Genomic DNA, 23,850 nt, shown 5'->3' on the forward strand with positions numbered 1-23,850 from the left:
AGCAAGTCACAAATGCCAAAGTCAGAAGCAAAGAGCTATTCATCTTCCCTTGTTTTCTTTTTCAACTCACAAGCACTTAGCTATTAAGTTGCTGAAGTTAGGAATTTATTTTTCACCTATTCAACAAATATTTATTTACCCAATTGTTAGGGCGAGAAAATCATTGTTACCCAAATGATGTTGCTTCAGATATCTGGGAGTGGTGGCACAGTGCAAGAAATAGGGGGTTGATTTGAATCTGGTGTGTGTGTGTGTGTGTGTGTGTGTGTGTGTGTGTGTAAGCAGGGTGTTTTGTTGCTATGTTGCCCAAGTTTGTTTCCAATTCCTGGCCTCAAGTGATCTTCCCACCTTGACCTCCAATAAGTAAGGGAAATCTATATTTTCAAACAGCCAAATACTGTAGCAAATCTGATGGCAAAACTAGAATGATTACATTTTACAACTGGAAGGGCCCCAATATTGATCTAATCCAATCTACTCATTTGATAAAGAAAAAAGCCCAAGGATATTACATAACATTTTCATAATTGTACAATAAGATGATAATACTGATACTGAAATCTGAAGCTCATAGTTTTTAAATAAGTGTTCTTCCACTAGTTGAAAAATAAGTAGAAAAAAAAAACTTATTCTAGTTTAATGCCTTTTGGGGTCCAACAAAACCTTGGATCCTTGTTTGGGATCTCAGATCTTTTTCCCCACTAGCAGCAAATTTTTCCTTCTAATGTCATCACCCAATCAATCAAACTTCAGAACCAAAGAACGATTGCTTTGTCAGTAGCTCCTTTCATTCTGAGTGATGGTCGATATATGGAGCTGATAGTTCGAACCAGCAAATTTCACATTTTCCAATTCCCAGCTTCCCTTCCCTGACAGCACCGGCTGGCTCTCAAGACAGCCATGCTCACTTCTCAGAAAACACTTTGGCTTGAAACAAGCCCATGGGGGGTGCCCAACTGCTATTTCTAGAAATCTGTACTTTCCTGTTTGTTAACTAGGATATCAAGACTATTCTGATTTCAATTTCCCAGCCACAGTTGGTCTCTGTCTCCTCTAAATGCATCAGCAGATTTTTTACCTCTGTCTTTGTTTTTGTGATAAATGAGAATGTTATAGCTGATGCTATTTCTTCATGTCTTCTCCTATCAGAAATCCGTCCCCTCTCCAGGCAAAGTGACCCCTACCTGAAGCAGGGATGGAACTCAGAAATTTCCGAGAGGCAATTAGCAGTATTGGTCTTATATTAAGAGTACCATTTAAGATAGCAAAAGCAGAAAAAGAAAAAGCTAGAAAAGTGAACAACATTCAGTACATAATCCCATTTTTATGTAACAATGGGAAATTTCTTATTTTTTGTAGCATCTAGGGATGTTACATTTTATTTCTGTCCTAGATGCACTGGGTAGCTGAGGTCCCTTCTGCTATTAGGAGCTACTAACAATGAATCATGTGTAGAGGACCTAAGAATGAGGGGCTCCATTTTCCACCTTTATCTTCAGGGGACAACTCTATCTTGTCAAAAGACAGTGGTAAGATGGCTTGTTTGCCTCTGTTGGACCCCAGTGCCAGATGCCACGCAATTAACTCCCCACTGGTTTCCTGTTTACATTTCCATCTGTGCTCCTGAGACTTAGCCTCTTGCAGTTCCCATCATCTCTAGAAATCACATTGTTTTCAAAGGAGATAGGCACAAAATGGCAAATGGAAGAGCCCACCCTGCAAGAGAGCAGAAAGACTGCAGGTTTCAACTGAGAGTGTATTATTATCACTGTGAGGTTATTCTCAAAATGGAAGGGGTACACATCAGAAAATTTAATACTGCCCCTGACAATAAGTTCATACCCCAAAAACCAAACTCAATAAAACACAAAGGGAGGATATATATAAATTACACAAAGCAATGTGGTAGAAATACTAGTCAAAGTCTTGATTGCTACTTTTCTTAAAAATATGAATTTCATATATATATATATATATATATATATATTTTTTTTTTTTTTGAGACTGAGTCTCACTCTATCATCCAGGCTGGAGTGCGGTGGCATGATCTCAGCTCACTGCAACCTCCGCCTCCCAGGTTCAAGGGATTCTCATGCTTCAACCTCCCAAATAGCTGGGATTACAGGTGTTCACCACCATGCCCAGCTAATTTTTGTATTTTTAGTAAAGACAGGGTTTCACCATTTTGGCCAGGCTGGTCTCAAACTCCTGGCCTCAAGTGATCCGCCCGCCTCAGTGTCTCAAAGTGCTGGGATTACAGGCATGAGCCACCTACCCTCTAAATAATAAAGCTCACATTTTAATAAGTTCAAGAAATTTTAATGTTATTAAAGGATAGCATATATTTTTAAAAATTTAATTGAGAGAAATATGAAAATATTTCTCTCAAATTATTTATTGAATTGAAATTGAATTGAATTGAATCAAATTAAACTGAAATATTTTCGTATTTCTCTCAATTAAATTGTTAAATATATGCTGTCCTTTAATAACATTTATGTTTCTTGAACTTATTTAAATGTGAGCTTTATTATTTAGACTGCATAGGTATAAAAAAAATCATCAAAGCAGTTTATGAGCAATACTTGGCCATTTAGCTTACAAGACTGTTTTAGATGCCTACCCATATCTTTTCACAGGGTCTAAGTACAATGCTAGGCATATAATAATTATGTAATAAATGATCTATTACCTATTAAATAACTAATTACATTTGAAATCAATACCTAATTCCCTCACTTAGGTAGTTAATAGCTTGTAACTATACTTTCCCAGATGTTTAAATGTACTAAGACAAGAGAAAACAGTGCAATGATTCCTTCATGTTGAATGTACCTACCGTCACTCTATATAGTAGTAACACACTAAGTACTATATGTGTGACACTCAGTGTAACTACTGCTATGGTCTGAATATTTGTGCCTTCCCAAAGTTCATATGTTGAAATCTAATCCCCAAGGTGATGATATTAGGAGGTGGGACCTAGTGGGAGGTGATTAGGTCATAAAGGTTCTACCCTAATAAAATGGAATTAGTTCCCTATGAAATAGGCTCAACGAAGCTCATTCACCCTTTTCAGCATGTGAGGACCCAGCTACAAGGCATCATCTATGAACCAGAAAGCAGTCCCTCATCACACATCAAATCTACCAGTGCCCTGCTCTTGGACTTCCCAGCCTCCAGAACTATAAGAAATAAATTTCTTTTGTTTATAAGTCACTCAGTCTATATTTGGTTATAGAAGCCTGAACAGATGAAGATAACTATTATTCTTCCCAGCTTCACCATTCTATATTTATTTTGACTTAAAGGGAAAAAGTAAGGCAAATAAGAGACAGTGGCTCCACGCTGAGTTTGAAACCCTTTCATGAGTGCTCATTTATACTAAAGAGTATACAGCAGAGCAAACCCAAACTATTAAGGATTTGAAAGCATGTGGAGAGCCTTTGGTAGAATTAAATACCATATACCAGGGACACAAATACGTATTGTGTGCAGGGGAGAAAAAAACAAAGTGTTGAGATAAATGAATGCATGTCTCCAGTTTGCGCATTGGAGTTAGTGACAACAAAGCTCAAACGAGGAGAAAGAGTAATGTAACTGCACAATAATGACGTGTGACCTTTCTGCCAAAGACCTATGCCTGCTTTTGAGTTTATTCTTTTACTCGCTTTCTAATAATTATTTAATACAGTGCTTGGAGCACTGGCTTTGGAGTCTGAGTGCTTGGGGTAGGATAAAATTGCTGTTATTAACTGGTAAGGTATTTAATCTACTCAGGTTCCTCATCTGCATAATGGGGAGATGAACAGGAAATTTGTGATAGAATTGTTGTGAGGATTAAGTAATACATACAAAGCATGTACTGTGGAAACTTGTTTGGCTCATAAAAAGTGCTCAACAAATTATTATTATGTAGTATATTGAATTCATAAATTGAGACCAATTCACCATAAAATTCTTCCAGGATTGTCTTCCAAAGTTTCAACTCTCCCACACATTTCTCTCCCCACTTTGATGTACTGAGGCTAAGGGAAACCTATTTTACAGTCTCTTTATAGTTGGGACCATTACAATAGGTTCTCAACCATTGTCCCAGAGTAGCTAAATATGGTATTCCAAGGACAGACTGCAAAACTCAATAAATCTTTCTCCCTGAAGCCTTTTTAACCCTATCTGAGATGCTATTTTCAAAATATCTCCTTTCCAACCACATTTCAGGAAGATTCTTTTAGTCTATGAATTTTCAACTATACATTTGCTAGCCAAAATATATTTCCACCACTCTTAGTTGAGTAAAGCTGATTTATCCATGGGTAAGAGATCAGGATTCTATTCTGAAAATTGTTCTCTTGGGCTATTAAGCTGTATCCAATTTCCAGGATGCCTGATGCCTTCATCTTTAGGGTTGAAGAATTCCATTTTGCTTCATCCATCAACCACAAAATAGTCAACTCTGTCTTTATTGCAAAGCCACATTTCTAATAATAACAAAAGCAACTCAGGCTGCTTAGTTGAGTCAGCAATTTAAAAATAAGAATTCTTTGATCAATGAACACAAGCAAATTTGAAAAGCAACTGATAAGTGGGGACAGAAATAAAACCCTCAAGGTTTTACTATTTTATGTTTCTGAATAAAATGGATTTTTATCTCTTTTAACAAATTAATCCTCTCATCATCACATCATTTATTTTCCTATTTTTCCATCATTTCATGTTCATAGTTTTAATTAGCTAAAAATAGTTATTATTGCTAGAAATCATTAAAATATCAATATTCAATACATTAAAATAGAAATGTTAAAGGGATAGTAGTCTATTTTTAGCAACCAATTGCAAATTAACCTAGACATGATTGAGTGGAGTGATTTAATATTTATTATTTCTTGTGTAACAATTTTTATAAACGTCTCTGAAGCCTCAACATTTTCATTAGGGAATTTTAGTGCCAACATTCTATTCTTAGAATATGTAGATTTATCATAAGTATGAAGTTCAAAATTTAAAACTTTCTTATCATATACTTTTGTCTTATCTACCAAAATATCAGGATCAAGAACCAATTCAAGATGATATCTCTCATCCTCTCCTCTGGTACCAATTTCTTGTTCCTCTGGATTTTCACAGAGCTTCGTCGGTCCTCCTTATTGTGTCCTAGACATTATATTTTACCTTTTTTGAATTCAAATTGGTAACTTAATTCATTAAGTAACTTTAAGTTGGAAACTTAATTCATTAATTTTTTGAATTAAGTTGGTAACTTAATTTAAGCTGTTTTTACTTGGTAACCTCCAGAGCATATGAAGGAGTGTCTGACACAGAATAAGCACTCAACGCAGGTTTATGGAATTAATAAATGAATACGTGAGCAATAAATGATTATCAAATGAAAAACAATTCTGCCATGATTACATTAATGTAGGTTGGAATGATTAGCTTTCAGAGGGCTTTAGGAGAAACAATATAATTAGTGGGTGTTCTTGCCAGTGAATTTTCTCATATACAATCATATATAAGTTAGAGCTGTTTTCACACTATTTCTACATAACGTAGAAAAGTTTATAAGTAAAATCTGACTGTGAACGATGTATATTTGTGTTTACTAGAAACAAACCAACAGTTTAGATGATTGTGTTTTTTAAATGAATTATCTGGTTTAAGGGTTACATCAGTGTGCATATAGTGCTGGGGCCTGCATTAAATGGAAGGAAATAAGTATTTCTTTGATGTGGTCACATGTTGTAATGGACATGGTGAGAAGAGCATTGGTTTTAAAATCAAATAGACCTACTTTAAAATGCTGGCTTTGCCAACTACTAGCTGTGTGACCTTGGAAGTTTATTTATTCAATCTTTAAGTCTCCAAGTAATACACACTCTGGTGTTGGTTCATGTAGGGATATATGTGGAATAGCACTTTGCACGCAGCAGAGCTCAGTATGTCCTAGTACTTATTATTAGAATCCAAGGATGATTTAACCAAACTGTGTGCCCCAATCTGTTGCTGTTGTTGTTGTTGCAAACTATGGACCCAGGGAGGAAAAACACATCGATATTCCACAAACCTGGCTAATTATCCAAACCATCAGCCCACTCCTATCAGATAGCAGCAAGTCCTTCTACACTTTGTTCTTATATGGCTCAGTTCTCCCTATGGCATCTATCTCAATTGTAATGAAATAATAATTATGCTGTGTATTGCTTATTATCTGTCTCCCCAGTAGAGTGTACATCCCATAACAGCAGAGATCATATCTAGTTTGGTCACTGCCAAATCCTGACCGCTTAACATGGTGCCTATTTACTTATTTGTTGGATAAATGAATGAGTGAGTGAATAAACGAATGTGTGAGTGAGTCAGTGAATCAGTGAATATTATGATATACTTGTGCCTAGTATTGTGCCTGATGTGCAAGCAAGTACTGAATAAATGTTTGCACAGTTGAATTGGCAACCGCATTCATTATGTTTCTAAAGAAAACTGATTACTTCCTTCTAATAAATTACCCATTATATTTTAAAATGTTATTTAATAATAACATCAGCAGAATAAAAAGCTACCCATCCAAACTCTTTTGTTATCAGTTCTGCCTTTCAAACCAAAACTACTAGGCACAAAACAGACACTCAAAATAGATCTTTGAATAGAAAATGCTAATCATGCTTTTGACATTGTCATCATTTTCTTGACTCCCTATTGTTAAGGAACAAATAATATTATTATCAGAAAAAAATATAACCCATTAAAACTCAGTTTTTTTCCTGCATTATTTCATCTCTTTTATTGATTATACACACATCTCAAGCCTTATTTTTTTAAAGAAAAAGATTGTGTATCTGCATTTAAAAAGGTACAAAAGCCAGTCTTCTTGAAATTGAGTCCTAAGATAGAATAATGATAGGAGGTATTTGTTTCTATTAAGTATCTTCAGTTGCTTGACAACCTTTTAGTCTTTATCCATGAAAAAATAACTATATTTTTATTTTATCTTCCTCAATCATGTTGAAGGCCAAAAAACATGTTTTTCTTTTTTTGTTTTTTGGTTTTTTTACTATTCTGGCCAATAGCTAAAACAAAATGTAGTTAATTAGCTTCTTTGACATGGCTCATCAAAAAGATTAACAGTATGGTAACATTTGGAAAGCAAGTAAAGCCACACAGTGTGAGGATAAAGTCTAAGCTGATTAATAAAACTCTGACAACAAATTAACTCCATCTTTATGTTCCTCCCTCATTCCTTCCCCTGCCTCCCTTGCCCTGCATTACCACCTTTCATTTATCATATCCTTGTTGTTGTAGTTTTTTTTAATAAGTATTATCACTGGCTGGGCACTTGATTCATACCTGTAATCACATCACTCTGGGAGGCTGAGGCGGGTGGATTGCTTGAGCCCAGAAATTCAAGACCAGCTTGGGCAACATGACGAGACCCTATGTCAACAAAAAAGTACAAAATTAGTCAGTCACACAGTGTGTGCCTGTAGTTTCAGCCAGGAGGATCACTTGAGCCCAGGATGTCAAGGCTGCAATGAGCCATGATAGCACCACTGCACTCCAGCCTGGGCAACAGAGCAAAACCCTGTCTTTAAAAAAAAAAAAAAAAAAAAGGATTATCACATATATATTCATATATATGTATTCCTAAAACTATATTATGTTGTTTTGAATGTTTCAATGTTTACACAATGAATTCATGTTGCAAGTAATCTTCTGGAATTTACCTTTTTCATACAATGGCATATTACTAAGGGTCTTCCATATCATTGCATCTAGTTCTAGTTCATATAGTTTTGATTATTAATATTCCATCTGTGCAAATAGTCCACAGTTTCATTACTCATTCTCTTGTCAAAGAGTATTTGGATTGTTTCCAATTTTTGCTATCATGAACAGTTCCTCTAAGAACATTTTTGTACACATCTCCTGGTATGCCTGTGGAGGAGATCTTTGAGAATGGACTCAGGAACAGAATTGCTGGTCTTAAAATATGTAAATGTTCAACCACACAACATAATACCAAACTGCTTTCCAAAATGGTTGTATCGATTTTCAGTTTGTATTACAGCAAGCAATATATAATCTTATTGATCCTCATCTTCTCTAAAACTTGGTATTACCTCTTATTTATTTATTTTTGGACAATTTAAGTTGGTTTTTACAAGTTCCTATTGCTGTTTTAGTTCTCATATTGTATTGTTTATTTACATGGTCTTATTACGTTATTCAAAAATAAAAAATGTAAGAGAGGGTCATGCATTAACAGTGATAAGAGACTGTCATTAAGCACAGACCATGATTAATCCAATTTTGTATATTTAAGTTTCAAAAGAGGGGTTCTGGAAGAGGTAGATAGAGAATCGTAGCCCTGATAAAGACCTCAAAGATTGTGTCAAAGAAATATCTTAAAGGGAAAGGCAGAAGATCTTAAAATGTTTCACTAATACACTGTGCACAGCCCATTCCTCTCCTTTTCTGACTCAATTTACCTACTCAGATATACCACTGATTTAAGGGTAATCATGTCTAGGAATGTCTTTGAGTGCTTTGAAAGAATGTTGATGAAAATTCATCACACCCTTTTTTTAGGTCTGATGGCAGTAGCACACAAGTATGAACTATGGTGGCGATCTCTCAGGAAGAGTGTAAAAAATTCATCAGAGATTGTATTTTCTCCTAGGATACGGCATTGGCCTCCCACCCAACTCTCCACTGACCTCCAACATATCCGAGCTAATCAGTCAATACAAGTCACACGGGGTTATGGATGTGCTCCATGACAAGTGGTACAAGGTGGTTCCCTGTGGCAAGAGAAGCTTTGCTGTCACTGAGGTATGGAAAGACTGCTGAAATGGTGACACGTTGTATAGCTTTACCTCAGAAGGCATAAGGAAATGCTGTTACTTGTGCCTCATGATCCAGGCTATTGCATTTACTAGGCTTTTACATAATATTTGGATTACTTTTTACTTTGCCCAAAAAGTGCCAAATCCTATAGGAATTTACAGGGAAGCGGGTTTAGATTTAGCGGGTTTAGATTTAAATGTGATGCAATATTGGCGAGTAAATATCTAAATTTCTACTTTTCCCCATAACCTATATCCACAAGAACAGAAGAAATGCTGTTTTTCAGCAATAGTATTTGAGACCGATATGAATTACAGCAATAGTATCTGAGACTGACATGAACAGTGTTTGATTTAATTGTTAATTGTTGGACATGATGTGTACTTCAAAATATCCTGCAAAATCTAATCAAAACTTTGCTAATTTGCCAATGGTGACCACCTAAAGTCTTTGCGAATGGAGAAAAATAGACATACCTTAACAAGTACTTCTTAGATTACAGAGTCATAGATTTTTAAAACTGAAAACAACCAATTCCCTTCTTTTATAGTTAGGAAGAGAAAACCCAGAGATACTAAGTGGTTTCTCCAAGGCACACAAATAATCAGAATCTGTTTCTTTCTATTGCAATACTCTGACTTTACAATGTAATTAGAAAGAAACCTACAAAATAAGGAAGAAATTGGATGATTAAAATAAGAGACTGGAAGGTATAACCAGAGCCACAGGCTCCGATATTTAAAAGAGAAGCCAAATATACCTGAACAAGATCAGCTTGACAATTATAAATAAATAAATAAATAACACCTAAAGCCAATAATAATGGCTTCAAATAGTCTCTGTTTGCCAAGAACTCCCAAATTTGCATTTCAACACAGACCCATCTTCCCAGGTCCAGACCATATATATCCACCTTCCTATTTGACATCTCCACTTGAATATCCTCCAGGCATCTCAAATTTAACTTGTCAAAAGCTGAACCCTTGATCTTCCCTCCTAAATCTATTTTTCCTCCTGTGCCTCATATCTTGGTAACAGCACCTCTGGCCGTCTAGTTACTCATTCTGGAAACTGGCAGGATCCTTAATGCCTCCCGCATCTCATCTTCTGCATTCATCAACAAGCTATGTCTTCTCCTCCTATAAATTATGCCTCAAATATGCCCATTTATTGTCATCTCCACTGTTGTCACTGGAGTTCAAGCCATCATTCTTCACCTGGACCACTATAAAAGTCTCCTAACTGGTTCTCTGCTTTCACTCCTGCCCACTCAAATTTGTTTTTCACATGGCAAACCATTCTTCTGCTCAGAAGCCTGCAGTGGCCTCCCATGTTAATGGGACAAAAATCTGAAATGTTGGCATGGCCTACAATGCCCTATGGGACCTGCCCACCTCTCAGCCCCACTCCATGCCACTTTCCTCCTAGCTTCCCTGTATATGCTGTTGCCTCCTCTTCTTCAAATACTTTATCCTCTGACACTTGCTCAGCTGAATCCTTTGCATTAGAAACTCCCAGCTGAATTCTGGGAGTCTCAGACTCTGATAATCCCAGACCAATATGAATCATATCTCCCTTTATAATCTCATCTATCTCACATTATTTCACAGCACTGGTCGTCATTTATAAATTATATTATTTTTAAACATACACTTAATTGGGTTTTTGTTTTAGTGTATCCCTTCATTAAACTGGAAGAATTTGGTGAGGGGCAAAGATTTTGTTTACAATTGTACTGTCAATGTCTCATATATAGTAGCATTCAGTAAGTGACTGTAGAATAAATGAATTAGAGAAATTGGACAGCATACCTGAGAAAACATCGGGGAGCAGAAGGTAAAAGCATAAATCAGGAGTGAAAATCGGAAGTGAAATTGGTAGTGTACTGGGACAAATAGTGTCCCCTCCCCCAAATTAATGTCTACCTAGAACTTCAGAATGTGACCTTATTTGGAAATAGGGTCTTTGAAAAGGTAGTTAATGAAGTTAAAATGAGGCCATGCTGTATTTAGCTAGGCCCTAAATTCAATGATGAGTATCCTTTTAGGGAGACCCTGAGGAGAGACACACAGGGAAAAAGTCCACGTGACAACAAAGGCAGAGACTGGAGCATGCGGCTACAAGCCCAGGAAATGCTAAAGATTGCCAGCAACCCTCAGAAGCTAGGAGACAAGCATAAAACAAGTGTCCCTCAGAGCCTCCAGATGGAACTCACCCAGCTGGCACATTGATTTCAGACTCTGGCCTCCTAAATTGTGAGGGAATAAATTTCTGTTGTTTTAAGCCACCAAGTTTGTGGTAATTTGTTATAGCAGCCTTAGGGAACTAATACAGACAGATGATAGATATCTAGATGATAAGGACAAAATGTAGGTAAGTAGGTAGGTAGGTAGGTAGGTAGGTAGATAGATAGATAGATAGATAGACAGACAGATAGATAGATAATGCAAGCTGGTCAATGTCCCTGGTAATTAACTTTACTTCCGATTTTCCTGGAAGCCATGATAGGAAGGAATATAAGATGGGTTGGAAATGTTTTTTTAATTTTCAAAAGAAAAAGAAGAAGCTAACCTATTTTTAGTTCTAGATTCTAAACTAATTCTTTTTGAAAAATGACATTGAGTAACAGAGCTAGCAATGTTTACAAGATGCAAAAACATTTCTCCTCTAGACAATTTTTATATTGATTAAACATTGGAAGGAAGCATCGAGAAAATGGGGACTCAGGGAGTCCTACCACACGATAGAAACTGTACAAGGAATGTTAACTTTGGTTCTCACTACAACCCTGTAAGGCAGACATTTTTATCTTTATTTGGAGAGATTTGCATGGCTTTTCCTAACTTGAGCCTATACCAGTCAATTGAGTTAATTCAACCAAGGAAGCAAACAAACCAACCAATTGCCTAACCTGTGCCAATCACTGGTGTTTTCTATGCCATCTGAGCTGACTCAAATCAACATCTTCAAGTGATTCAGAATTAACAGCAAGACAAGGCTAGGTGCAGTGGCTCATGCCTGTAATTCCAGTGCTTTGGGAGGCCAAGGCAGGCAGATCATTTGATCCCAGGAGCTCAAGACCAGACTGGGCAATGGAGTGAGACTCTGTCTTTACAAAAAAGATCTTTAATTAAAAAAAAATTGGAGCAAAACATTAAGACAAAAGGAGCCTCCCAATCCTGTCCCCAGAGCCAGCAGTACCGAATGATTTTAACCTCCCTGATCACATGCAAGGCTCTAGGGTATTGTCATTTCAGGGGAACATCTGACCAAGACACCAGCTAGAGGAACCATCTGACTCCTAGGTGGAGGAGGACCTAAGGACACACAGCTCTGCAGACTCAGAACCTAACTCTACCTGGACACACAGAAGGGAACACACTATTGGAGACTTACCAACATAATCATTAACATAAACTTATGTTAAATTTATTCCAAAGTAAAAGTATCTAACCTAAAATAAGATACATTTGAAGCCATACATTTCTGGATTTGAATCCTGTCTCTACCAATTAACAGCTGAATTACTTAATGCTCTGAAGTCTGAGTCTCCTCATCTGTGAATGGGTATGATAATACCTGTCATGTCATCTGTTCTGAGAATAAGAGGTCATTTATGGAAGCATAGCACAATGAAGAATAAATAATAGAAGTACTCATTTTTCCTATCCCTACATCAGGATATCTTCAGGTATCTTTCTATGGCTCTTTTTAAAGTGAAGAAATAGTCCCAGGAGCCCTCCATTAGATTTCCTCATATTTCATTGGCCAAAATTTTATCTTCTGCCTGTGTCTAAGCCAATCAGTGGTGAGGGAATGGGTTCACCATGATGGATTAGGCCAATCACAACTGATCCCCTAGAACTGGCAATTGCACAGCCTCCCTTGAAACATAGGGTCACATCGAGAAGTGTGAAGACCTAAATATTTTATTTAGGATTCCCTTAGGAAAGAGGAGACAGAAGAATGGATGTTGAATAAGCAACCAACAACTTCTACTCTCTGTAGACTTTGAAAGCTGCTTCTTTTACCACCAGCCATCTGCACAATGAGGTATTTGAATTTAATCATCAGCAAAGGTCCTCCCAGCTTTAATACAGTGATTCTGACTTCCCTTAATATTATCCTAAAATATGAATATTCAGTATTCTATACAGTAGAATATGGTTAGAAACATGGGCTTTGGAGAAAGTTCTAGATATGAATCCCTGCTCTACCAACTGTGATAACAGAACACGGTACTTGAGCATCCTGAGGCTCAGCTTCTACAAACTGGGGAGCTAGTCATACATACTTTATAGGATGGTGGTAAAAATGAAATGCAATAATGCTTTTCAAATATTGAGCATATTCCTAAATATGATAACCACAAAGTTACCCATGTTCTTAAGGATTATGAGGTTTCACCATATATGTTACAGGGCTATATGGATTTATCAGTAATTTCAAACAAAACCAAATTAAGTGTAGACAAAAAAAGAAAAGATGGTTTTGAAAAACAAAATTTTTTCAATTGCATTTTTTAACAGGCCAAATTCAAGGGAAAGGCAGCTTTAGCTTCTTCATCTCATCAGTGGCTCTTGGGTGGAATAAATAAAATGATTGTATCATACACACGGCCCTCCTCCTTCCCCCTACCAAGGGGGGGCAGTGCACAGCACAGTGCGACAGAACCAGCCATATACTCTGGATAGATCCCCTCCCAACGGGTGCCCCTGACCCCCGAGGACGCCATTCTTCAGTTTACTTTTTACCTTCCCTTCCCTTTTGCCAGTGTCAGTCCCTGTGTATGTCTGTTGCTAAAGAGCAATTAAACACCTTCTTTTACTCTGAAGGAAGAGTTCTAATTTAGATAACAAATTCTATGGTGACCTAGTCATAAAATATGAAAGGTACCTTTTTTCCCCATTTCTGGCAGTTGGACATTAATGCCGGCCCAATGTGAGAACCTTGACCTATTCACCTTCCATCTCTTGCAGCCCCAGAGCTATGTAGCTGCAGTTTCTCTGGAAGATAAACTCACTTTTTTTTCCTGAATTTCCTGGCTTTATCTGCTCCCCAGAGTCACTTAAGAAACTGCAGGTCCAATTCTGCCAACCAGGCTCTGGCAATTTTCGAAGAGGAATTTTAAATTGACCTCAGATGTTTCCCCACGGTCCTCCCTGCACACCTGTGCCTCTGCCTGCAGTGGCCTCATTGTCAATCAGTTCCACTGGGGAGAACACATGGCAGGGTGTAAATTTCTTTCATTTTCTTTTGACTCAGCAAAAAAAAAAAAAAAAAAAGGTAATTTTTTTTTTCAATTTCTCAAGTGAATTTAAGAGCTCCAGGGCAAGAGTTTTATGAAATCTGTTATTCACAAACCAGGAAAGCAAGGCAGCAGACCACAGCTTAGCAACCTCTAAAATTCTTCAAGCGATGACTAAGATACCCAGATGACAACCTCTTTTTGTAAGCTCCTTTAAATAATGGTTTGAAAAATGCACTTTTTACCAAATGGGACTAGTCAGGAAGAAAGAAGAAACAGTGTGATCTTGGTGGGGAGCAGATAGAACACTCCAATGATCAAAAAGAATTTTTATAAAACCATTTGCAAAAGTATGGTATAAGGAAACCAACAAAGATACTACAGTCTCCCAGGGCAGGGAAAGTGAAGGAGCCATTACCATATCTAAGTTCAAAGGGAAGAATTAAGAGCCATTTCTAGAACCCAGGAGGAGGTGGGAGAGGGCTAAGAGCCAGGGCCATTTGACCCGGGGTACAGCCAGCCCACAGTGACCTGCCTAGAGGACTGCCAAGGAATAAATACCTGAGGCTGGTCTCCTCCCACCTTGCATCTTCTACCTCGGGTAGAGGGCGCCTGTCGATATGGTGTAGAGAGGCCGACCTCCCAGGGCACAAAGCAGGATGAAGAAAGGTGAAGAGCAGATCTGGAAGGGCAGAAGAATGTCCCGCACTGTCCCTCGTGGCAGAAGAATGGGGGGCGGGGTCAGCCACAGAAAAGTGTCTGCAGGCCGACCATCTGAGAGCACCTGCACCTCCAGACAGGGGTTCAGCCTGCAGGGAGAGAGACCATGGCTTGCACTTGTTGGGAAGGAGAGAGAAGTACAATCAAGTCCAATTTAATGGCCTTGGTCTTGGGAGTCAGACCACCATTGCTCTCCCATCACTAGGAGGAAACAGCTCTACGTCCTTGAGAAAATTACTTAACCTCTCTGAGCCTCAGTTTAATGCATATCTTGCTTGATTGTTGCAAGATTTTCTTACTGAATCCAGGGGTCTCCTCCATTATTATTGAGGACTGAGGGAAGCAAATACTACGCAAGAAACCAAACATGAGAGTGAAAGCTCTAATCTTGGAACCCAGGGACCTTGATTGCATGGAGTAGGGAAAAGGAGAAACATATTTTGAAACAATCCAAAAGGAAATCATTCAACTGTCCAGCAAATGACCTGCCTGGAGGACTGCCAGGGAATAAATACCTGAGGCTGGTCTCCTCCCACCTTGCATCTTCTACCTCAGGTCGAGGGAGCCTGTCGATATGGTGTAGAGAGGCCGGCCTCTCTAATTTTATTACCAGGGAGAGTGTGCAGCAGGAAACAGCGCCCCATATCTGAACTTTCCCCATCTTTTACCTCATCCTGTTCCTGACCACCAGCCTCCGCTGACCTTCAGCCCATTCTTGAGCCTTCCTCCTCTAGCCTTTACCTTCACCCACTAAAAGATGGATCCACAGGGCAGGGATGGAGTGAAGATGTCTATTACCCTCATTATGAGGTAATTTAAAAATGGAAGCTTAAATGCTTTGTTTTGAAGGAGCATGGTATAGTTGCAAAAGTAAAAATAACCACGGTATTAAAACATCCACGTGAAAATGTCATGAACACAAATTGCTTAACCTCCCTGACTTCCCTACATTGCAAAATGGAGATATTTTATGTTTCTGGCTTGGTACAAAGAATAGAGACAACATATATCAAAGTGCCTGACACATAGTAGGTGCTGAAGGAGAGTGTTAATCACAATTTTCCTGACACTGCCACAAACCAATTCCGTAACCTTTGGCTAAACTTGTTTCCCTTAAAATAAAGGACCATGTATCATGGCCAGCAAAGAGACACTGTGATTCACAAGTACGACTGTTTAGAGGATTCCTGGCCTAACTAATTGAAGATCTGAATCCCAGAGCACAGAGGACAGTGGACTGACTGGCCTCGAGCCTGGGTTCCCCATCCCGGGCTCCGCATCCCCAAACAGGTACCCAGACTTGATTCCCAAGGACCTCCAAAATGCACATCTGATATATTAATATGTGTTTACCTATTAATATTAATAAAATGGAGTTTACTCATAGCAGATCCATTCTTCCCTCTGTTAACTTTTTGGAAGAGGAAAGGGAAGGGTTAGTCAACTACACATTGAAAGTCAAAGGGAATCTCACAAGTCACATTGAGAAGCTTCAAGGCTGGTCAGTGTTTTCTATCCAGTTTATATTTGATTCATATTAAAAACTCAAAGGGAAAGGCTAGGGCAGCGGGGGAGGGCCGAGTTTTAATGCAATCTTTTCTGCTCTTGACAGCTAGGCCACATCTTAACACCCTCCTACCCCTCTCCCATTCCTACCCCTTCTCTTTTCCATTTAAAACGTCACTGCTATTCAACCTGATGAAAGTTATGGGGAGGCAAGGAGAGTTAATAACTGTAGATTGCTTTAAATTGAAAACTCGTGTATATCAAAAGCCACCTTGACAGCTGAGTGCTTTCCTTAGCATAGCCCATGTAATTAAGTTTAATATTTAAGCCAAGTATAAGGTCAGGTGGAACCTATCCAGGTAGTGTGCTCTGAAAACCTGAAGGAGCACAAAGTTGTATGTGTGTTCTTTTATGATGTGGAATAAAATTGGGCCTGAAGAAAGGGAAGCCAGTCTCAGAAAGGCTCATTTTCATCTGGCTTGCTACAAGAACAAATTGATTTGTTCTTTCTTTTGCTTCCTTTCTTTCCTTTCTTCCTTTCCTTCATTCCTTCCCTTCCCTCTCTTCTCCTTCCTTCCTTCTTTCCTTCCTTTTCTTTTGCTGTCTTCCTTTCCCCCATCCATCCATCAGCAAACATGTTTTGAATTCCCACATACCGTGTCCCATGCTGGGTGCAGCCAGGGCCGAAATGAATACAGAGCTCATAGACAGGGAGCTCACAGGAGCTCAAGACAGACTTGTGAAAAAAAGAACCAATTCCACACCTCCACGGGGCAGCAATAGCTGAAGATACAGGGTAAACAGTGACACAAACAAGGCCATAATTCACTCATGGAAGAGCCAGAAGGAATCAGAGCAGGCTTCCTGCAGGAGGTAACCCCTGTAATGGGAGAACCCTCCAAGCAAAACCTGAGTAAAACACTGAGACGTGAAATTAAAAGCAATGCAATGGCCTTGCCCTCCAAAGACGCTGCACCCAATCATACTGGAAGGACAGAATTGTATGTTCTCTTAATAGTGCCCCCTACCCAGGAATTCTAAAATTTACAGGTGGCTGCTTTCTTTGGCCCACTTGTTATGCAAACACAGGTGAACCCACAAGGAAATTATAGGCCTTTACTTTTCCTGCACTCAGCCTTGTACCTTCCCTATTACCTCTTAAAGGCAGGAATATTTTCTATCTTATATGGAAGGCAGTTTAGAATAGAGAAGAATTGCAGCTCTGGAAGCAACATACCGAGATTTGACTCCCAGCTCCACCACTGTGTGTCTATGCAAGCTGTGCAGCTTCTAAAACTTCAGATCTTCCTCCAAACCCAGGAACCTGCCTGCGAGGGTGAAATATAGTCAATGACATAGTTTATGAAGAACACCTGGCTTAACAAATGCTCCCTCCTTTTTCCCTAATTATAGAACCATGCACACAGAAAATATATATATATTTGGTGAATAATAAGCAGAGACAAGAAATTACAGCTGGTGCACCCACCCTCACAAGCCCATCTTGGACCCATCTCCAAAAAAAGCAGGAGCACCCTAACATTACAAGCATCTTGTAACTCCAACTCCGACATAAACACTTTTTATTTATATGTTACAGAATTAAATAATTTTTTATTGGACAATGAGAAATGCATGGATCTGAAATTTTCTACGTTTCAAAGCGCTGGTTTAAATAACTTTTGTAGAGTTGCGTTCTTTCTTTCCTCCAGCTCAGCATCTAACCATAAGTGGGAAAACCTGAAGATGCTTTATACAAACCATTAGGCTGCACTTAAAACAGATCTTTATAGAAACAATGGTAACTTGGGCTTTGCACGTAGTCAATGGCATTTCAAAGTTGGGCTCCTGTGTGAACAGGCCCCAGACCTACAATTCTCTAGTCTTGTTTTCCCCTCTCTCCATATCATCACAAGATTAGGGCTGCTGCTCTCTGGCTACTATAATGATAGAATTTTGGATTCTGAGAGAAGTAAAACTCATTTCAGCAAGTGTCTCCTTCACCCTTGCTAATGATCAAGTAAACAGGTCTCTTGGAATAAGAGTCCCCCCTTTTATATACCTGACATGCTTGGGCATAAATTATACCCAAGACCACATACTGTTAAGAGTTCTTGCTTTCCCCCTGGTTAAATTCAACAAATCATGAATATTTATGAAATGCTATTTACTATGCAACTAAAAGGTATGAACGGTGCTCAAACTGATGAGGACTATTGTGAGATACAGTCTTCCTTCCACTTTTTTTAGACTTCCATGCACTAAAATCTGTGGGGGATCACAGGAAATGGGACTCCTCCCTCACCTCTATTCCCTGTGTAGAGAGGAGTTGCCTCTGGGCTCTGAGGATTCCGGCTTGAAGGAAGCAGAGGAAGCGTGGAAATGTGTGAAGATTGCCATCTAGTGGCTCTTGATGTTAGGTGTTCCAAAGTACTGGAAAAGCCATCTTTTTTCTTTCTCACAAAAGGCATAAACCAAGTCTAAAAATGTGAGAGATTTTTAGACATTTCCTCCAGCGTACCTGAGGACAGTTCCTCCCCATGTGGCTGTGGGAGTTGGTAGAATTTCAGGATGTGCTGGATGAGAAGGCAACGTCATGGGAGAGCCCTGGAGCCTTTATAGAGATGCCCCTCTTCTCACACAACATAGGTAGCTTCCTGAAACATGAAAGCTTAGAGCTAGCTGGTTGGAAAGCCAGTGCACACACATCTGGGGCCTCCTCTGAGCTCCTTCCCTCTGTCCTTCTATCCAATAAGACTTCAGCCTAGTGTTATGGGTTGAATTGTGTCCCCCCCACCAAAAAAAAGATATTGAGGTTCTGAGGTCCTAATTCTCAATGCCTCAGAATGTGTTCTGATTTGGAAATAGAGTCATTGCAGATGTGATTGGTTGAGATGCAGTCAAATTGCAGTAAGAGTGAACGCCGAATCCAATATGACTGGTATCCTTATAAGAAGCCATCTACCACACCAAGACAGAGAAACTCAGGGAGAACACCATGTGATGATGAAGGCAGAGACTGGATTTATCCATCTGCAAGTCAGGAAGGCCAAAGACGATCACAAACCACTAGGAGCTAGGAAGAGGCAAGGGAGGCTTGCCCTGTAGGTTTCAAAGGGAGCGTGGCCCTGCCAACTCCTTGATTTCAGACTCCTGGCCCCCAGAACGAGGGGACAATAAATTTCTGTTTAAGCCACCCCGTTTGCACTGCTTCATTACAGCAGCTCTTGCAAAATAATTAATACACTCCACATTTTACTTCTAGTGCCTCTTTGATCCCAGCTCAGGCTCTTCTACACAAGCATTTGTATTTTTCATGGTTTCCTAGCTGCTCTCCCAGATACCGATTCTTTTGTCCTGTTCAATCTACCCACAGTGCCAGATTCATCTCTCCAGAACATAATGCTGATTAAGTTTTTCTTTTGATAAAGCTTGTGCTTTCCCTACTGGATAGAAACTCAACGTCTCAGCCAAATATTCAAAACCCTGCTTCACCTGGTTTCATCTAGCTCATCTTCTGCTACTTTGCTCAAGTACTTCAGCCATAATAAGCAATTTGTTAATGTCTACACCTGCACCCTCGCCCACTTCTGTGATTATGGTACTTGTTCCTTTTGTCTACCTCATGAAGAAAAGTATTCCTCTATTGTTCCCAGCAAGAAGTAATTTCTCCGTTCTCTGAGTTCTCAGAGTTCTTTTCCCTTACCTCTCTGATGACATGTTTGTTGTGTCCATCTTGTGTTATTCATTATAGCTCTTTAATACCTCAGTTCACTCAGTGATCAGTAAGCTTTTGAGCAAAGACCATCTCTGAATGCCCCAATCCTTTACATGTTAAAACATGATTGAATAAATTATGCCCTATAAAGAATCATTGAGGCTGGGCTCGGTGGCTCACGCCTGTAATCCCAGCACTTTGGAAGGCTGAGGCGGGTGGATCACGAGGTCAAGAGATCGAGACCATCCTGGCCAACATGGTGAAACCGTCTCTACTAAAATATAAAAATTAGCTGAGTGTGGTGGCGCACACCTGTAGTCCCAGCTACTGAGGAGGCTGAGGCAGAAGAATTGTTGCTTGAACCCAGGAGGCGGAGGTTGCAGTGGGCTGGCTAGTGCCACTGCACTCCAGCCTGGTGACAGAGCGAGACTCTGTCTCAAAAAATAAAAAAGAATAATTGAGTAAATGTTGCCCTTTCTTCATTGTGTGAGGAATGTTCAAACCATCTTACCGCTTCATCTAATACCATGCTCTCCCTTGACCTCCCTAGTCCGGTCACACTGGTGTTCTTTCAGTCCCTCCTACTTGTTTTGTTCCTCCTGCCCTAGGGCCTCTTTGCACATGGAGCTTCTTCTACCTGGAAAACTCATTCCTTCCAAGAATATCTACTTAACTTCTACTTAAGAGTGTAGGTGAATCATTTTCCCAGTAAAGGTTTCCTGTTGTCCAAACTCTCCCGGCACCATGTACTTCTCAAGGCAGGTGCCCCTTTACGTCTATGGACATGATAATTTAGTTAATGTCCATCTTCCTGTCAAAACTGTAAGCTCCAGGAGAACAGGGACAACAAGAAAAGTATCCACTCTAGGTCAGTGAGGTATTCGTCTCATATAGTAGATGCTCAATAAATATTTGTTGAGAAAACAAATAAATAGCTGAATATATCTGTGTGTATGTATGCAAACAGTCTATCTGAGTTTTTATGCAACCTAAAGTAAGCAATAATTATAATCTCTACCATTTCTGTACCTACTATGTGACAGGCATTGAGCCTACTTCTTATAATCTATCTCATTTAATCCTGAAAGTGATGCTGTGAGTAATCATTGTCCTTATTTTACAGATGAGTGAAAAGATTCAGATAAGTAACTTGGCCAAGGTCACAGAGTTGTTAAATAGCAAAACTCTTATTTAAAGCCATACACACCAAAACTCATTAAGCACCATCTCAGTATTACAAAAGAAAACCAAACATATTATTCCTAATCCTTTTGAATATACATGGTAAACATAAAATACTGACCAAATAGTCAGTATAGTATGGCTTAAAGCCATACTGCTTCTTAAACTATAGATTTCTCAATGGTGAAACTGTATTTCTCAGGAGACTATGCCTTATTCATTGCAGAAAACCCCATTGCCTTGGCACATAGGAGATGCTCAATATACATTTTCTAAGTGAATTTAAATTTGAAATAAGGTTTGTCACATCCAAAAAAGGTAAAATACATATATACAGTCATAGTCAAATTTCTGCTTCATAAAAGCAAATGAAAAATTACGAACGGGGCTGGGCATGGTGGCTCATGCCTGTAATCCCAGCACTTTGGGAGCCCGAGGCAGGCAGATTGCCTGAGCTCAGGGGTTCACGATCAGCCTGGGTGACACAGTGAAACCCCATCTCTACTAAAATACAAAAAATTAGCCGGGCATGGTGGCATGCACCTATAGTCCCAGCTACTCGGGAGGCTGAGGCAAAAGAATTCCTTAAACCTCAATAAAGGGGTTTAATAATGATTTAATGATTATATTCAATGTAATAATGACTGACTATATTGACTAACATGAGGGAGATGAGGGTTGCAGTGAGCCAAGATCGCACCACTGCACTCCAGCCTAGGCAACAGAGCAAAATTCCGTCTCAAAAAAAAAAAAAAAAAAAAAAAAAAAAAAAAGAATTAGGAAAGGGAAAATAAAAGAGACAAGGTATAACATATATTCAGTACCTGTGTGCTGACACTATTTTAGATGCTTTCTAAAAATATTTTTTATTATAGGTGTTATCTCACATATAACTACAATAATGCTACGATACCACTATATTATTCCTCCTTTGCAAATGACAAACCTGATGCTCAGAAACAGTTTAAACTTAAGCTGATTCCACAGTCTACACTGGCTAATGTCAGTACTTTAATGGTTATTAAATATGGTGACCGGCAGTGCTACAGAAAGGTGAGAGCTTCCAACCAGATGTCAAGAACCACCTGTATAGCTTCTAGAATAGCTGTGTGACCCTGTTGAGGAACCTGGTCTCCTGACTGGCTTGAAAAATGAAGCTTTATTATGAACCTCAGATCTCATCATTTCCATTTCTGTCAGTTTCATTTTCTAATGTCAGTTATTTTTACATGTGACCAACTCATAGTTCTTTGTTTGAAAACTTTTGAGGGAAAAAAAAAAATGACTTGCTGAAATAGAAGTGCCATCAAGGCTCCTGGTTTCTTCCAAAACAGTCAGTCAGCCCTTTTAATTTACCTACTTCAGTGGATGTCCCACAGTCCACGTCAATCCACAGTGCTGAACAGAAAAAGTAACAAATAGTGTTTTCCATGGAAATGACTAAGAACAATGGTGCTGAGTCCCATAATAATGCTGAACCACACGGTTTATGAAATGTAGAACAATGGGAACTCAACCTCACATTGACTAAAACTCCAGATTTAGCATAATGTTACATCCTCTGCAGCACAGAGTAGAATGGATCTGCCTGGACACCTGAATTATTTTAGTGAAGTGGTACCATCTTCCCAGTACTGTCTGTGTGACCATTCAACATTCCTGTGAGATTTCTATATACTCTGCCTCGTCTGACTCTCATAACAACACATCAGTAGGTTAAGCAGGTATAAGTATTACCACCATTTCACAGATGAGGACTTTGAGACTGATGCAGTAACAGCTTCACTCAAAGGCTCACAGCTAATGAGGGAAAGAGCTGAGGCTGGAACCTACTACTTACCCGCTATGCTCTCTCCATTACCCTTTTGCTACCTCCTAAGCACACACTCACATAGGGAAATACAGCTGATTAAAAGTTTTCACACGGGGAGCTCCTTTCTAAATGACTATGAAGGAATTACTCAGGAGAATGTCTAGGCAACAGAGCAAGATTTGTGAGGAATCCCTAAGAGTGCCTGATGGGCCAGTGATGTTGGTTACTGCATTTCTCAAGTCTGTTACGGAAGGTCTACGTTCAGTCCTCAAAGAGTTCTGAACTGGAGGAGGCGGCTTGAGTGCTGGCACAGTGTGTGAGCAGTGTGTGGCATATTGCAACCGATGCATGAGGAGTGTTGTTATGTGGCCGTACGTACACTTAAGTGTCCAGGGCAGGCTGGTATCCTTTAAGCCTTCGTCTCTACTAGCAGGTTAAGCAACAATAAAATTAGTAACAATAGCAATCATGATAATGACTTATATTGACTAACATTAGCTTTAATACTCATAAAACTATACTAAATAGATATGATTAGCCCCATTTTTCGTATGAGAAAATTAATGTCAAGCAACGTGTCAAAGGTTTTACTGCTACTAAGTGAACAGATAAGATTTGATGTTGGGTCGTCCCCATTTTCAATTCTTTCTACCTTATAAAATATAATACCTAATAATACCTCTTTTATACCTAATTAATTCAGTCAATTGGGACAATAATTCAACCATTAAATATTTCAGCTTCCAAACCTTTCCTTTTCCATTAAACTGTCTAGATCTGTGCTGTCCAATATGATGGTCACATGTAGTTACTGAGCAC

The 23,850-nt window shown here is 39.0% G+C and overlaps 1 protein-coding gene across 1 annotated transcript in view; it reads left to right on the top strand.

The window, feature by feature from the left end:
• The window catches only part of GRIN3A (glutamate ionotropic receptor NMDA type subunit 3A), a 164,086-nt gene that overhangs the window by 116,257 nt on the left and 23,979 nt on the right, over nucleotides 1–23,850 (top strand). Inside the window, exon 6 of the mRNA XM_017527772.2 lies at nucleotides 8,678–8,829. Coding sequence (XP_017383261.1) covers nucleotides 8,678–8,829 — 152 coding nt within the window. The remainder of the gene's footprint in view (nucleotides 1–8,677; nucleotides 8,830–23,850) is intronic.

The sequence above is a fragment of the Cebus imitator genome, unplaced genomic scaffold, assembly GCF_001604975.1.
Source record: "Cebus imitator isolate Cc_AM_T3 unplaced genomic scaffold, Cebus_imitator-1.0 Scaffold51, whole genome shotgun sequence".
NCBI classification, from domain to species: Eukaryota; Metazoa; Chordata; class Mammalia; order Primates; family Cebidae; genus Cebus; species Cebus imitator.